Genomic DNA, 16,171 nt, shown 5'->3' with positions numbered 1-16,171 from the left:
TGTGTGTGTGTGTGTGTGTGTGTGTGTGTGTGTGTGTGTGTGTGTGTGTGTGTGTGTTAAGCCCCTTACCTTGACCACCTAGTATGGGTACAGATCAAAGTCCACTACTCAGTTAACTAGTGGATATTACTTTGGTGCCCCAGGGCTTCCTGGTGATGATAACATTAAGGACAGAAGGCTGAATTTGTTTGTTTGTAATGCAAGAATTTGTTGAGCACCTATGTCAATAGTACTGTGCTAGTGCTGAGTGATACAAAGGAGTATTAGACACTGTCCCTGCTGTTCTTGGTCTAGTTGGGGAGACAGGAGCTAGGCTAGGCAATAATAGGAGGTGAGGCTGCCTCCCTCCCTGACCCCCCCCACCCCCCCACCCCCGATTAATTGTTCTTGTGCACAATCTGTCTGCAGTTCTGATGCTTCAGAACTTTCCACAGCTTCCCATTCCCTGCCAAATAAAGCCCAGACTCCTAGCTTGGCATTCGGAAACCTTCCTCTAACTGCAAACAAGCACACCTTCCTATTTGTCCTCGGCACTAGCTGCAGTGAACACTTCCTGTACCTTCCTACCTCTCACCCCTCACATACTCACCTATTCCCCTGTGCTTAGAATGGCCTCCCATCCTTTCCAGTTGTTGGGGAAAAAAACAAAAACACAAACCCTTGTCTGTCCTTTCAAGTCCAGTTCACCTGCATCCTTTTCTGTGAACCCTGCCCCAACTCGCCCCATAGTTTCACCTCTTTGATCTCATCTGTCCTCTCAGATTTGTGGTAATCTTTCCTGTTTCTGAGCTCTCAGTACTTTATGCCTGTTTTAATTGTTGTTGCTTCTATGTGTTCATGTCTTATCTCTTCTATAACATTTCAGCTTCTGAGGAGCAAGGGCTATGATGTTTCTCTGTACCTCCTAGTGGCCTAGTGTAGTAAGCACACTATGGATAGGAGGCCTTGGATCAGTGTTTCTGAAGAAGAGAAAAGGGCAGTGAGTGGTTTGGAGATTCAGAAGAGAGAGATTATTGTGGGGTACAGGGGTGAGGGGAGACTGCAGTGGAAGGCAGGCCTTGCATAGGTCAGAAGGGATTTGGGGCACACGTGCATGAAATGCTCAGGGGACACTAACAAGACTAATCTTGTTGAAGGAGAAGGCTCCTGTGGGGAGGAGAGAGAGCTAAGATTACAACAGACAAGTCATCTCATTTTACAGAGATTGAACCTGAAGGAACTGTTGAGAGATCTCATTGAACCCTATCATTTTACAGAGGAGGGAGCTGAGGTCCCTTATACCATAACCCAAGTTATGCTGAGGCATATTCTTAAAGAAATTGGAGGACAGATGGCAGGATAGCGGTAAAGGTTATCTGAGCAGGAAAGGGGATAGAGAAAGAAATCCAAAATAGAGGAAAGAAGGAGGAATGGGAGCCAGGCCATCTAAATGAGTTCCTGGCAATTCGTCTACACCCAGGGAAGAGTTTATTTTGGGAGAGACTAAGGTTGAAAACAGCTTCTAAGACCCTGGAGCCTTGGGTTCTGCTTTCACCCTCTTAGCAAGTTGAAGAACCCCTCAGGAAGGTAAAATCCCTGGTTCTTAGCCTGCATGTCTTCATCAGATCCCCTTCAAGCATTGCGTGAGCAGCTGCAGCCATGTCTGATTTTGTGGAGAGCGAGGCGGAGGAATCAGAGGAAGAGTACAACGACGAGGGAGAGGTGGTGCCTCGGGTCACCAAGAAGTTTGTTGAAGAAGAAGAAGATGGTGAGTGAGTCTCAGCATCAGGTGCCTGAGACAGAGGTCATTGCAGAGAAGATGCCCATTTTAGAGGCTGTTCTCTTTTTTGTGAAAGACCTAGCTGTGTTTCTATTGATCCTTTGGGAGAGCCAGGCAGAACGTAATCCAGTAAACCTGGCTAGCTTGGAACCATAGGAGGGCTTTGGGGGAAGTCAGGGGAAAGTGGGTTTTATCAGAGGAAGAGGAAAATGGTGGGACATAAGCTTTGAATTAAAAGCAAGTTGTCTTATGTAGTAAAGATGTGAGAAGGTTGTGAAAAGAAGCCAATTTAGATGGGGCACCTGTGTAATCAGGGCTGTTGTGCCTTCTCTTCCCTTGGAATTTTAAAGAGCTGGAATGATTTCGAGCCCTGGGTAGTGCTACTCCCACTTAGGACAAGAGTAGACTCAATGATGAGAAGACCATTTCTAAGTCCTGATGATTAGGGAACAAGGATGTTTTTGTCCCTTTTCTTTGACGAAACAAAAAGAGGAGCATTGTTTCACGGGGATCATTTTCTTCCTCCAAAGTCCCTACTCTTGCAGACAAGCCGTAAAGTAACAGACACATTTATTTTACTCGTGGTGAGTAACCCGCATCTATTACAGATGAAGAGGAGGAGGAGGAGAACCTGGATGACCAGGATGAACAGGGGAACTTGAAGGGCTTCATCAATGATGATGATGATGAGGAGGAAGAAGAGGAAGATGAGGCTAGTGATTCTGGAGACTCAGAGGATGATGTGGGCCACAAAAAGCGGAAGCGCAGTAAGTAGAGGGACGAAGGCAGAGACTGGGAGGGCGTGTGCCGTAAAGGGGAGGTGCCCAGCCTTGACAGGAGCACTGCCATTCTCTCTCAGCAGCTTTTGATGACCGCCTGGAAGATGATGACTTTGACCTTATCGAAGAGAACTTGGGTGTCAAAGTCAAGCGGGTGAGTAGGAAACCAGGCGTATTCCTGGAATTGGTAGAAGAAGAGCAGAAGTATGATTAGTATTCCCCCATCCAGCTCCATTAATTGTTCCTGTTAGAGAGGAAGGAAAAGGTACTTAGCACACCAAATGCAGAGGCTAAGCTCAGGGGCACAGTTAAGCCACAAGCTACGGAAAGAGCCACATAGGTCACTAAGATGGTCTGGCCTCAGTTTCCCAGTTCTAGGCCCCAGTCGGTAAAAAGGTCTCAGAAGCCGAGAGTGAGGACTCTGGACACTTGGTGCCATGAATCGTGACTCTCGGGCAGGAAGGGCAAAAGAGAGGTGCCACAGACAGATCAGTGTTCCTCCCTCACACTTAGTATATGAATGGAGGGAGGGATAAAGGGAAGAATCCTCATACCAGACCCAACACACTTTAACAATGGAGGCCCTTCCATCCTCAGCAAAAGTTCAGGCGTGTGCGGAAGATGTCAGATGATGAGGATGATGAGGAGGAAGAATATGGGAAAGAGGAGCATGAGAAAGAGGCCATTGCTGAGGAAATCTTTCAAGATGGTGAAGGAGAAGAGGGACAGGAGGCTGTGGAGGCCCCCATGGCTGCACCAGAGGAGGAGGAGGAAGAGGATGAAGAGTCGGGTAGGTGGCATGAGTCAAGGAATCTGGTTCCTTTGAAGGGGTGGTTTCAGGTGAGGCTTGTTTTTCTGGTCAGCAATAATGAAGTGGAGGACAGGCTGCTAGGGTTCTGGCTAGATATTATTCACGATGAGGCTATTTGTTGGGTACTTGTGCTTGTTACAAGACTCCCTGCTGCTGGGGTCACCCAAAAAAAATTTTCTGAAGTGTCCATGAAATAAGCGTCTTTGGGTTCCCCCCAGAATTGTGCCACTGATGACAGGAGATGGCATAGAGATTTCAAGGTTTTTTTAGGATGTTGCCAAATCCTCTCTTCTCTTGAAATTCATGGGGATTTGCTCCATTTTTCAGTTGATCCTACAAAGCCTCAGATGGGCCAGAGCTCTTTTGTGTGTGAAATGGTTTTCTTAGGAGGTTGCGATTGTCCAGCTTCAAGGGGTCTTTCTCTAAACACTGGGTGTGCAAACGGGGGAGAGGGCTCACACTTCTCTTCTGTGCTCAGATATTGACGACTTCATCGTGGATGATGATGGACAGCCTCTGAAGAAGCCCAAATGGAGAAAAAAACTTCCAGGCTACACAGATGCGTGAGTGATATCATGGAGTTTGGAAAAGATGATGAGAAAGCAGTCGGTCATTGAACATGGGCAGCCAGGCAGTGTTCTGGCAAGGTGGGATTATTGGCTACCACCACAGGCCAGAATGACGGCTGTTACTCTGGCCGCCTCCTTGCTTTAAGTAATGGGAAGGAAAAATCCTGTAGGGCTGTAGCAAAGACTGTGAACTTCCCCTGTGTCCATATAAAGTTCTGGCCTTGGCAGGTGGCTCTGGATTATCAGCCATCCTTTGATAGGCAAACTGTTGTCTCTAACTACACCTCAGCTGAGCTCTTCTCCCCCAGCGGACATGGCTCGTTTGTTTGTCCTTCCCCTCCTAGGCTTCTCGGCTTCCTAGGAGCCTTAGACCACAGTAGAGGGGTGTGACAGAGCAGCACTGCTTCCCTTTCACCAGAGCTTCCTCCTTTGCTCACAGGGCCCTGCAGGAGGCCCAGGAGATCTTTGGGGTAGACTTTGACTATGACGAGTTCGAGAAGTACAACGAGTACGATGAGGAGCTGGAGGAGGAGTACGAGTACGAGGATGATGAAGCCGAAGGCGAGATCCGCGTGCGACCCAAAAAGACTGCCAAAAAGCGAGTGAGCCGTCGGAGCATCTTTGAGATGTACGAGCCCAGCGAGCTGGAGAGCAGCCACCTGACAGACCAGGATAATGAGATCCGTGCCACCGATCTGCCAGAGAGGTTCCAGGTGAGCGCTGCTCAGCCTTTGCCATCCCACGAGGGGGATTCCATCTCACCCCTGCTTCGAATCCGATTCAGAGTGGGCAGGTGACCCTGTCTCCCCAGGGCAGTAGGCAGAGCAGGATGGAGAGAGGTGGTCCAGTTCTTAGCGGTGGGCGGCCCATCTCAGTTCAGCATGATGTCATAAGTACCCTACCTTTCATCACTGAGCACTTCCTGAGTGCCCACTCTGTTCTGTAAGCACAATTGCAGCACTACTAATCTCCTTTTCCCAGTTGCGCTCCATTCCTGTCAAGGCAGCTGAAGATGATGAGCTAGAAGAAGAAGCTGACTGGATCTATAGAAATGCCTTCGCCACACCAACCATTTCACTCCAGGTACCAGCATCCCAAGCCTAACTGGAAGACTGGCTAAGTTTGAGAGCTCTTCCCCCTTGAGCTTTGGCATAAACCAGCTACGTCAGGGTCAGATGGCTCTGTGTTTGTGTGGATGTGTGGGTGTGGGTGGGTGTGAGAGAGAGAGAAATATTGGAGGGAGGGAATTGAATGATTGGGAGAGACTTTGTTGAAATCTTTAGATGGAAGGAGTAGGGGCCAAGTGTGTGTCATCATCTGGAAGCCCCCATTAATCAACTGCTATATATGTTCTACTTTGTTGAAACAAATTCAGTAGGCTGGGCCCTCCCTCCAGAAAGTGAGCTCAGATTGTCTCCAGAATAAGACCATCATTTGTTGGTTTTCAATTTTTTCCATGCTAGGAAAGCTCCGATTACCTGGACCGTGGGCAACCGGTCAGCAGCTTCAGTCGTAAAGGCCCCAGCACTATCCAGAAGATCAAAGAGGCCCTGGGCTTCATCCGCAATCAGCATTTCGAGGTACTGTCATGGGTCCTGGTAGCCTGTGGCCTACTGACCAGTAGCTACATTAGAAGTGGGGAGGAAGGGGGGCAGCTAGGTGGGCAGCTAGGTGGTGCAGTGGGTAGAGCACCGGCCCTGAAGTCAGGAGGACCTGAGTTCAAATGTGACCTCAGAGCAAACACTTGACACTTATTAGCTGTGTGACCCTGGGCAAGTCACTTAACCCCAATTGCCTAAAAAACAAACCAAAAAAAAAAAGAAGGGGGAGGGAGGGCCTGGCTTCCCATACCTCAGAGGCAGGTAGGAAGATCACTCTCATTTTAAGATGCTAGTGGTAAGTAGCAAAGCCAGTCCTGGCTATGTCTTATCCTTTACCCAGAGGAGAGAATATTCAAAGGTAGTTTCAGTGTGGTAGATCCAAGCCCACTCAGACCCCCTCAGCCTCCCAAGAGCTGCCCTGGGCGTGATGACCTGTGCTGTCCTTTTGCTCCCCTAGGTACCTTTCATCGCCTTCTACAGAAAGGAGTATGTGGAACCTGAGCTGCACATCAATGACCTGTGGAGGGTGTGGCAGTGGGATGAAAAGGTACCTGTGCACATCTCCCCCAAGAGCAGATGCAGGACGAGCCCCCCTGCCTGAAAAAGGCCCCACTTCCCTGCTGGACACACCGTGGCCTGGTCCTCAGTGAGCAGCAAGGCTCCGAAGCGTGTGCAGCCCCATAGAAGGTAGGGTGCTGACTCCTGTCCTCTTCTCATTTAGTGGACGCAGTTAAAGATCCGCAAAGAGAATCTGACTCGGCTTTTTGAGAAGATGCAGGCCTATCAATATGAGCAGATATCCGCCGACCCGGACAAGCCCCTAGCTGACGGCATCAGGGCGTTGGACACCACGGATATGGAGAGGTATGCAGCTGCCATCCCCAGACGAGGAGCTGGGAGCCCTGGCACCTGTAGCGCTCCCTGGCCACACCCCAGCTGTAGCCCGTGGACATGCCTCTCTGGCTCTTATATCTTCCAGATTGAAAGATGTGCAGTCCATGGATGAGCTGAAGGATGTCTACAACCACTTCTTACTCTACTACGGGCGTGACATCCCGAAGATGCAGAATGCTGCCAAGGCTAGCCGAAAAAAGTTAAAGCGAACCCGTGAGGATGGAGATGAGGAGGAAGGTGAGGCGCCGGCCCGGGAGGGCCCTGGATGGGATCGGCTGTCCTCCTCTTTGCAGACACAGAAGCAATAAACAGGGCTTAGGGGCCTAGCGTTGACACCCGAAATGTCTCCTCTCAACAGGCGAAGGGGAAGAAGTGGAGGATGAACAGAAGGGCCCAGAGCTCAAGCAGGCCTCCCGCCGAGACATGTACACCATCTGCCAAAGCGCCGGCCTAGGTTAGCACCATCTCTTCCTCCTCACACTGCTGCCCCAAGAGCAGGCTGTCTTTGCTTTCTGCAAGGTTCTCTGGCTCAGGGACCTCGCCGCCAGATTCTGAAGAAGCACAATGGATTCTCTCGTCTAGTGATATCTTACACACTTAGTCCTCCCCCTTTTCTTTAGATGGCTTGGCCAAGAAGTTTGGGCTCACCCCAGAACAGTTTGGGGAGAATCTCCGGGACAGCTATCAGCGGCATGAGACAGAGCAGTTCCCTGCTGAGCCCCTGGAGCTGGCAAAAGACTATGTGTGCAGGTGGGCACAGAGGAGAAAGGGGCTCTGTCTGAGGGGTAGGAAGAACACTAGTGGGATGGTGAAAACTACACTGACTTTGGAACCGGGGATCTGGATTCCAGACTTGGCTTCAGGACTTGAAGCAAATCAGTCAGCATCTCCAAACCCTAGGTTCCTCGTCTGTAAATGGAGTGATGGGCAAGGCTAAGATCTATGAGGTCAGCCAGGCAGTGCCTCAGGGCGCTGGCACTAACTGGGTCTCCTTGTTCCCCTGTCTCCTCACAGTCAGTTCCCTACCCCAGAGGCAGTGCTGGAAGGTGCTCGCTACATGGTGGCCCTGCAGATTGCCCGGGAGCCCCTTGTCCGGCAGGTGCTTCGACAGACCTTCCAGGAGAGGGCTAAAGTTAACATCACCCCGACCAAGAAGGGCAAGAAGGTGAGCAGGCCAGGAGTCCTGAATGTTGCTGGGATCCCGAGCATCGCAGGTGTGCTTCCTGAACAATGTCAGCCCCAAGGACGGTGGTCAAGAGACCACCAGCACGGGCTTGTACTGCACAGAGGGTCTCTCTTTACTTTAGTTTTAACTAAGCCAGCTGGCATAGTAATGATTGGAGGTCTGAGGCTGTGGTCTGAAAAAATGAAAAGGACATTTCTCCCGAGCCTCCAGTAAACCCTCAAAGGTCTGACAGCACCCTCTGTTCCATGTAGGATGTAGATGAGGCCCATTATGCCTACTCTTTCAAATATCTGAAGAATAAGCCTGTGAAAGAGCTTAGGGATGACCAGTTTCTCAAGACCTGCCTGGCTGAAGAGGAAGGCCTGCTCACCATTGATATCAGCATCGACATGAAGGGAGTTGAAGGGTGTGTAGTTGGCAGAGTGGGGGAGACCCGTGGGGGTGGGACAAGAGAGGCTCAGCAAAGGGACGAGGAGGATCCCCTTCTGCCAAGGGGCAGGGCGGGGCAGTCCTGGGGGAAGTGAGCCACGGCTCCCTGGGCCCTCTCCCCCTGCTGAGCCCAGCCTCCACAGAGCCCTCTTAGGAGTTCACTTGTCCCACTGAAGCCCCACCTTTCAACCTACAGTTATGGCAGCGACCAGACATACTTTGAGGAGATCAAGCAGTTCTACTACCGAGATGAGTTCAGCCACCAAGTGCAGGAATGGAACCGGCAGCGGACTCTGGCCATCGAGCGGGCCCTGCAGCAGTTCCTCTACGTGCAGATGGCCAAAGAGCTCAAGAACAAGCTGCTGGCCGAGGCCAAAGAGTTCGTCATCAAGGTGAGGGCGGCGTGCCAGCTGTGCTCTCACTGGCCGTGCTCTGCTGGAGTAGCAGGATGTGCTCCTACGTCTTGTGAGTTTGCTTTGGGGCCAAGGAACAGCTGGGCGAATCTGGCAAACCGTTTCCTCATCTCTCGAAGGAAGTGGTTGAACCAGACTGTCTGAGGCCTTTTCTGACTCCCCTCATTGAAGAGCAGGGCCTGGGAAGGTAAACGGCACTCCCCCTGCTGGTCTGCCTCAGTGTTCCTCAGCCTGATTGTTCATTGTTTTGCATTTGTATGGCTTTCTGTATCTGTGTATGCCGTTATGTTTTCAGCAGCGTTCCTCCTCTTAGATCGAGGGGTGTGTCCATCTGTAGCACCGGGTTCAGCACCACACACAGGTCTGTCCTTGCTAGTCTGCCATGGTGCCTTCTTTCCCCCCAGGCTTGTAGCCGGAAACTGTACAACTGGCTGAAAGTGGCCCCCTACCGACCTGACCAGCAGGTGGAAGAGGATGATGACTTTATGGATGAGAACCAAGGGAAAGGCATCCGAGTCCTGGGCATTGCCTTCTCCTCTGCCAGGTACCCGCCCCTGCCCAGCTTCCCAGCTCCCTCCTGTGCCTTTGAGGCAGCCCCTCATGCTCCGCAGGGGGTCATGAGCCTCCCCTCTTTCTGCCAGAGACCACCCTGTATTCTGTGCCTTGGTCAATGGAGAGGGAGAAGTAACAGATTTCCTACGGCTGCCTCACTTTACCAAAAGGAGGACTGCGTGGAGGGAGGAAGAGCGGGAGAAAAAAGTAAGTGATGATCCTGGGGAAAGGTCCTACCTGCAGGTCTGTACTTAGTGTTCTCGTTCCTCATACTGTTCTTTGGGCCCCTAGTTCTTCCCAGGGGTAGTATGGTTTCCATGGGCTTCGGATGACATTTAAGTTAGTAGTTGTAAAAAAACCCATTTCTGGCCAGTTGCCAAACCTTATCCTTGTACACTCTTGGAAACGGCTGGTGTTGACTTGGGGCTTGCAACACCCCAGGTCATCTTGTCCCTGAAGCAGCGACAGTGGTGTCCAACTCAAATCATGCATAAGGCCTCAGGGCGTTGGGCCTCCCCTCCCCAGCTCTTCAGTCCTCTTAACATTTGTTTCTCTAAGGAGAAGTATTAGATTTCACTGGTTTGCAACAGCCTCTCCTTTTATCTTGATAACATCCTCCAGTTTGATTGGAAAAAGAGTTCAAAGGTAGCAGGGGCTCAGGGCGAATGCTGCTGGCTCTGGAGAATGTCTGGGTTTGAATTCTTGATCTGTTTCAGAAGAACTGTAGGACTTGGGGCACATCCCGCTTTAACGACACTGGCCCCTGGTTTCCTTATCCCTAGAATGAGAGGGGTGTTGATGGCGCTATGCCCCATACGGGGAGCTGTGCGGGAAGTGATTGTAAACTGTTAAGCTCCACAAAAGCTGGCTCATCTTTATTCCTAAAGAAAAATGTTAATTCCCTTTTTAAAAACAAACACTCAGGTTCTACAAGCTACCCCAAGGAATGTATTGGATGACAGTCACAATTTAAAAAAGAAATCTCAGCAGTTTGAAACGAACAAGATTAAATTAAGCATATGAATGCCAGGGTCCCATATTTGGGTTCAGAACATCTTTTGTGTGAATATGGGCCAACAGAGGGAATTTCTTGCCAAGAAATTCCTTTGGAGAGCTGTGGGCTATAGCCCACCAGAGTTCAGCATGAACTTTTGTTTACATGTTTATAGATATGTAGGTGTTTACCACATGAGGAATTAAAACTGGAATATTTTTAACATATTTGTAAATTCACTTACAAATAACAATAAACCCATTACATGTTATAATGTACATAACATTTTTATGAAAAATATTTCAAAATAGTGTTTAATGAGTCGAGTAGCATTGTTTTGTGGCATATATTTGCAAATCTCTCTTAATGTCTGGCCTAACAGAAGGTAGCTGCATGCTCCTATCTGCTTCTGCTTTATATTGCTTTGGTTGAAGTGAAAGAAGAAAATCCAGCCTCACGCATGTGGTTGGAAAAGGGAGGAACACTTTGATAGGTGGCGTCTTAGTATTGTTGTGAAAACGGCTTAAATCTGAGTGGAGTGCAGCTGGATGAGGAGCAGAGAGAGGAAGCCTTTTCAGCCTGAGGAGGAGTTGAGGGGGCCTCCCAAGCTGCCCTCAGATTCTCAGGGGGCTGCTATGTGACCAGGGGCTAGGGCTTAGACTGTGCGACTCTAGAGGACAGAACTGGACAGAGAATACGAGATACATGGGAGGCAGCTTTCTGCACAATGTAGAGAACCAGCTGTCCCATGCTTGGGCTGGAGATACATTGGGAAATGATTGTTATACAAAAACAAGTAGTATCACAAGAGGAAAATTTGGGGGGGGTGAGGAAATTGGGGTTAAGTGACTTGCCCAGGGTCACACAGCTAGTGAGTGTTATGTGTTTGAGGCCGGATTTGAACTTGGGTCCTCCTGACCCCAAGGCCAGAACTCTGTCCATTGTGTCACCTAGCTGCCCCAGATTTTTTTGCGAAGAACTGGCCAAGAATCAGAAAGACTACCTTGTTAAGTACTGAGCTTCCTGTGTCACTAAAAGTCTTCAGCCTTGGTTGGAAGCTTGGACTACAGGACCTCTGATGTGCCATCCATTTTTGAAGTCCTGGCGGGGGTAAGGGGGAGGAAAGTTGCCTGAATCCCCCAGTGGTCATTTAGCTCCAGCTTTCTTTCACCCCAGGCTCAGGACATTGAAACGCTCAAGAAATTCCTTCTGAACAAGAAACCACACGTGGTAACCATTGCAGGAGAGAACAGGTAGGCCCACCAGGAAGGTAGGTCAGGTGCCTAAGCACTCTTGTGTTTTTTAGGGCAACCCTCTCTACCCGCTACGTCACTTATATCTTAATACCCAGGGGATGTTAAAGGGGATCCAGGCTGCTGCTAAGGAGGCTGTGACCCAGCAGGCTTCGGGGCCTGTTTTGTTTTCATCTTCCACAGCTCTGCTTTCCCCAGTTCTCTCTTTGAAGTCCGAGCTCACCAGATCATGAAGCTTGGTTAGAGAGTCTATCCAATAGATACTTTTCCCAGGGTCAGATATCTCTGGGCACGTCCCTGATTCACGCCCTCTGTTCCTCCAGAGATGCTCAGATGATGATCGAAGACGTAAAGCGGATTGTGCACGAACTTGACCAAGGCCAGCAGCTGTCGTCCATCGGGGTGGAGATGGTAGACAATGAACTGGCCGTCCTGTATATGAACAGCAAGAAGTCTGAGGTGACAGCTTTTACTGCCCATTGTCCGTCAGAGCCCCTCAGGTAGCATCCTCCCGAACCCTCGGTACAGTCGGGAGGAAAGCAAAGGGCATCACGAACCCTTGATCCAGTCCATTTCCGGCCCAAGCAGAAGTTCCTTTCTTGTTGATCCTCACTCCCTTCTCCGATGGCCGAGGTTAGGGTTGGGAATCCAGCAGGATTGATAACTAAGAGCTTTGGAAGAAGAAAGAAAGCACCTTCCCTGAGCCAGAAATATCCTGTTGCTTCTTTGTTAGGGATAGGAAAGGAGGCTCGGGCTCAGTTGGGATACTCTCTTGACTGCGTGACTTTGGTTCCAGGCGGAGTTCAGAGATTACCCCCCGGTCCTGAGGCAGGCAGTGTCTCTTGCCCGACGTATCCAGGACCCCTTGATAGAGTTTGCACAGGTGTGCAGCACAGATGAGGATATTCTTTGTCTCAAGTTCCACCCTTTGCAGGTAACGAGACTTAACGGGTGTTTTTGTGGGAGGGGGTATGTATAAAGAGACCCAGCAAAGACGATCTAGTAACCTTATCTCTGGCATCCTCTAGGAACATGTGGTGAAGGAGGAGCTGCTCAATGCTCTGTACTGCGAGTTCATCAATCGAGTCAATGAGGTTGGCGTTGATGTCAACCGAGCAATTGCCCACCCCTACAGCCAGGCCTTGATCCAGTATGTCTGTGGCTTGGGGCCACGCAAAGGGACCCATCTACTCAAGGTAAGGGCCGGGCCAGGCTTATTCAGAACACCGTAGACTAAATGAGAGTGGTTCTAGTTTCGTGGGACAGCCTGGTGGGCAGAATCTTAGAAGCAGAAGAGGGAGGGAGGTGCCACGAGGTTACTCTTCTTCCCTCCTCCTTCTCTAGATTCTGAAACAGAACAACACTCGCCTGGAGAGCCGGACCCAGCTGGTCACCATGTGCCACATGGGGCCCAAGGTCTTCATGAACTGTGCTGGTTTCCTCAAGATAGACACAGCCTCTTTGGGTGACAGGTAGCAGCCTTGACCTTTCCATTCCTCTTCCCCCCCCAAGGAAAGACTCTCCCATGTTCTTCTTTGAGGCCCTAGCCTAGAGGGCCATAACTATTGAGGCCTTTGGTTTAAATTGTATTGTTTAGCTCTAAGTGGAGTATTCAGAAATGGAAATAGGAGAAGACTTTTTTTCTACATGTGAGAAGATAGTACTCTCTGGACTACAGAAAGTACTTCTCCAAGGAGGCTGGGTGTGGCCCTATAGCCTGAATTTCCTATTCCAGATCTAGAGGAAGTCTTAAGAATAATCCTAAAGACTCCAGGGATTTTTCCTGGCTAAGAGAGTTCTCATCCATCTTCCACCCATGCCAGCACTTGCTAGGCCTGGGAACTGGAAGGTATCTTGAATCCCAACAAGAATTGTTACCACTGCCCCACCCCCATGACCCTGACCCTGACCACCAAATTTCCCTTCTCCTAGCCTCTGCTTCAATTAGAAACTTGGCCTTGAAATCCCAGAACTCGGCAGAGTACAAAAAATCTGATGGCCATTCATTTGCCAATGCTTACTAGAGTGCTGGGCCTGAAGTCAGGAAGACTCATCTTTGTAAGTTCAAATCCAGCCCCAGACACTTACTAGCTGTGTAACCCTCAGAAAATCACTTAACCCTGTTGGCCTCAGTTTTCTCATCTGTAAAATGAGCTGGAAAAGGAAATGGCAAACTACTCCAGTATCTTTGCCAAGAAAACCTCTCGAATAGGGTCACAGAGAGTCAGTCATCACTGAAACAACTGAACTAACAGAATCACTCCTGGAGCCGCCCAGCCCTTTATGCCAAGGCCTGCGGTCTGGGGGTAGAACCTTGCCCTCGCCTCCTTTCAAGCCAGCTAGTGATCAGGCTTCAGTCTCCTAAGGCTGGGATGGAAGGAGAGCCTTAAAATCATTTATGAAGAAAGGGGCGAGGGGTAGCACAGCTCACTTCTTGGCCATACCTTCATCTGCTGGCCTCTTTTGGAGGACCTATCGTAGGCATAGTTCTGGACAGGTTGTATAGACAGTAAAGATGGTCATCCCTCCTCTAAATAGAGGCCCGTGTACGGTGTGAGTATGAGCGACGGCTTGATCTCCATCTTGGGGCTAGCCAAGGAGAACTGATCAGTGTGAAACAAATATAAATAGCAATGTTAATCTCCCATAAAAATAGAAACTGTCCAATGCCCAGACGTATTGTCATGTGGAAAAGGGAATAGACACCTTCTGTGTAACTCTAGAGGACCAAACTAGTACCACTGGGTGGAAATTCACATTATAATAATTTTTTCAAAAATTGGAGCCATACAAGAATGGAACAGACTGCTTTGCAAAGTAGTAAGCTCCTTGTCATTAAAAGTATGCATATATGTGGAAAAGAATACTGCAGGTGAACTCTTTTATAAAGTGTATTAGAACACACTATTATTAAAGTAGCCTTCTTAAGCATACTGCACCAGATTTTGAATTCACAAAATTAATAAAGTAGGAAAACCGCCCCTCATGTTGGGTCAAATATAAGTTGCACTCCTAAAATGAGAGATCTCTCTGAAAAAAAAAATATAAGTAAATAGATCCGGAAGAATCACCGTGATTGGAGGTGCTGCCGATTTTACAAAAGCCTTCATCATTGGGAGAAGGCATGACCTTGATTCAGACCAGCCTTGTGGCTCTATCTTAACTCAAACCCTCCACCATAAGGAATTTCTAGACTGAGCCACTTCACGTCTTAACATCTTCTAAGGAAGCGTGCTATTGCAGCCTAACTCTCCTCCTGACTACAGATACTCAGGGAAAAAAAGCATGGGACTGAGTGTGGAGGAGGAAGCAGCTGGATCCAGATCCACAGACATAGGAGAAATCCCTCTGCTTCTGTGGAGTGGCCTAGGGTAGAGCAAAGAACCTGCTGCTGAGGGAGAATGAGCTGCTAGACCAGCACCCTGAGGGTGATTCGCCAGGGCTCTTGGAGGTGTTCTCGTGCGGTTCCAAGGGACCACCGAACTGCCTGCCATCTTAGGCCCCTTCCTCCCCAAAGGCTGGCAGCTCATTCCCCATCAGACGGGAATATTCCTAATGTAGTAGTAGAAGTGAATGGCAAAATGTACTTTATGTATAACAGATTAATGTGAGTGCATTGCGTGATCCTAAACTGGGAAAGTTTGTGAGAGTGAGGTGGCATAAAATTCTGGAAGAGATGATCCAGACAGTTCTTGCTCCTCCTCCTCTAGCACTGACTCCTATATTGAGGTTTTGGATGGCTCCCGGGTCCATCCTGAGACCTATGAATGGGCCAGGAAGATGGCAGTCGATGCCCTGGAGTATGATGAGTCTGCTGAAGATGCCAACCCTGCAGGGGCTTTAGAAGAGATACTGGAGAATCCCGAACGACTCAAGGACCTAGACCTCGATGCCTTTGCTGAAGAGCTTGAGAGGCAGGTGAGCATTGTGGTCGTGAGGCAGGTGTTTGAATGCTGAGTGCTCGCCTCCGCCTGGCATGGCCTTGCCGAAAGACACAAGTCTGGCAGGGCTGCCCCCAGCCCTGATCACAAGTACGTGAACCATTGCCTGAAGGGGGGACCAGGCAAGAGACTGGGGTTAGATTAAGCCTCCTTACTGTGGGGAAAAACTCCCAAAATAGTCTCTCCTGCTGACGGTAAGTCAGAGTGTCATCTTTGTAGGTGCAGGATAGCACATGTATTCACCTGCATGCTTACTTACAAAGAACATGATCGGCTCTTCTCTTCCGAGAATTCTAAAATTGAGCTGGTCATTTAAACTGCCTTCTTCCTGTCTTCAGAAATCTAGTAACAAAGGTTGCTTCCTCCCCTGTGAAGATACACATTTGAAGGCAGCAAAGAGGAGGCCTGATAATGAGTGGTCAATCTCAGCTAGAACTGAAGTCAGCCTGTTGCCCAGACAGACAGCCGTCTAGCAGTGCAATGACAGTCTCCCTTTGCCGACAGGGCTATGGTGATAAACACATCACTCTGTATGACATCCGTGCTGAGCTGAGCTGCAGGTATAAGGATCTCCGGACAGCCTACCGCTCTCCCAACACCGAGGAGGTCTTCAACATGCTAACCAAGGAAACCCCAGAAACCTTCTACATCGGTAGGGCCCATTTGTAGTGGGCTAGAGAATGATGTATCACGTGTGTCACACCCAGCACGTGGCCTGAGCAGGGGGAGCCCAGGGAACAGGGGACAGTTCTGTGAACACTGAAGGAGACGGTGAAGTCCAGCGGGTAGAACCTTGGGCTGTGGTCGTTACCCCGCTGGAGCTCTGGCTTGCTGGGTCGAACATGGCCTCAGTTCCCTCTTCAGGTCACTGTGACTGATTCACTCCTGCCTCTCCCTTCTCAGAGATATACAGGGAAACACTTAGGGGTGTTGTTGCTCTAATTGGGAGGTTAGTGTGATCTTCTTCTTCTCCGACTCCCGAGTCTTCTC

The 16,171-nt window shown here is 49.6% G+C and overlaps 1 protein-coding gene across 2 annotated transcripts in view; it reads left to right on the top strand.

Annotated features, from left to right (window-relative positions):
• Window positions 1-16,171, top strand: part of SUPT6H (SPT6 homolog, histone chaperone) — a 32,799-nt gene that overhangs the window by 7,528 nt on the left and 9,100 nt on the right. Inside the window, exons 2-26 of one of the 2 annotated variants that reach the window (XM_027861651.1) lie at window positions 1,605-1,747; window positions 2,368-2,526; window positions 2,622-2,692; window positions 3,136-3,328; window positions 3,828-3,912; window positions 4,358-4,631; window positions 4,900-5,001; window positions 5,382-5,498; window positions 5,977-6,066; window positions 6,241-6,383; window positions 6,499-6,650; window positions 6,772-6,867; window positions 7,034-7,163; window positions 7,428-7,578; window positions 7,851-8,005; window positions 8,225-8,420; window positions 8,846-8,985; window positions 9,083-9,200; window positions 11,164-11,240; window positions 11,564-11,699; window positions 12,037-12,174; window positions 12,269-12,436; window positions 12,585-12,712; window positions 14,951-15,158; window positions 15,686-15,833. In XM_027861651.1, coding sequence (XP_027717452.1) covers window positions 1,639-1,747; window positions 2,368-2,526; window positions 2,622-2,692; window positions 3,136-3,328; window positions 3,828-3,912; window positions 4,358-4,631; window positions 4,900-5,001; window positions 5,382-5,498; window positions 5,977-6,066; window positions 6,241-6,383; window positions 6,499-6,650; window positions 6,772-6,867; window positions 7,034-7,163; window positions 7,428-7,578; window positions 7,851-8,005; window positions 8,225-8,420; window positions 8,846-8,985; window positions 9,083-9,200; window positions 11,164-11,240; window positions 11,564-11,699; window positions 12,037-12,174; window positions 12,269-12,436; window positions 12,585-12,712; window positions 14,951-15,158; window positions 15,686-15,833 — 3,484 coding nt within the window. In that variant the 5' untranslated portion in view covers window positions 1,605-1,638. Of the gene's footprint in view, window positions 1-1,604; window positions 1,748-2,367; window positions 2,527-2,618; window positions 2,693-3,135; window positions 3,329-3,827; window positions 3,913-4,357; window positions 4,632-4,899; window positions 5,002-5,381; window positions 5,499-5,976; window positions 6,067-6,240; window positions 6,384-6,498; window positions 6,651-6,771; window positions 6,868-7,033; window positions 7,164-7,427; window positions 7,579-7,850; window positions 8,006-8,224; window positions 8,421-8,845; window positions 8,986-9,082; window positions 9,201-11,163; window positions 11,241-11,563; window positions 11,700-12,036; window positions 12,175-12,268; window positions 12,437-12,584; window positions 12,713-14,950; window positions 15,159-15,685; window positions 15,834-16,171 lie in introns of both variants that reach the window. The other variant, XM_027861650.1, reaches the window with a different exon arrangement.

The sequence above is a fragment of the Vombatus ursinus genome, unplaced genomic scaffold (assembly GCF_900497805.2).
Source record: "Vombatus ursinus unplaced genomic scaffold, bare-nosed wombat genome assembly UNPS02014768.1, whole genome shotgun sequence".
In the NCBI taxonomy this organism is placed as follows: domain Eukaryota; kingdom Metazoa; phylum Chordata; class Mammalia; order Diprotodontia; family Vombatidae; genus Vombatus; species Vombatus ursinus.
The sequence above is the reverse complement of the archived record's forward strand: the minus strand, read 5'-3'. Positions and strand labels throughout refer to the sequence as shown.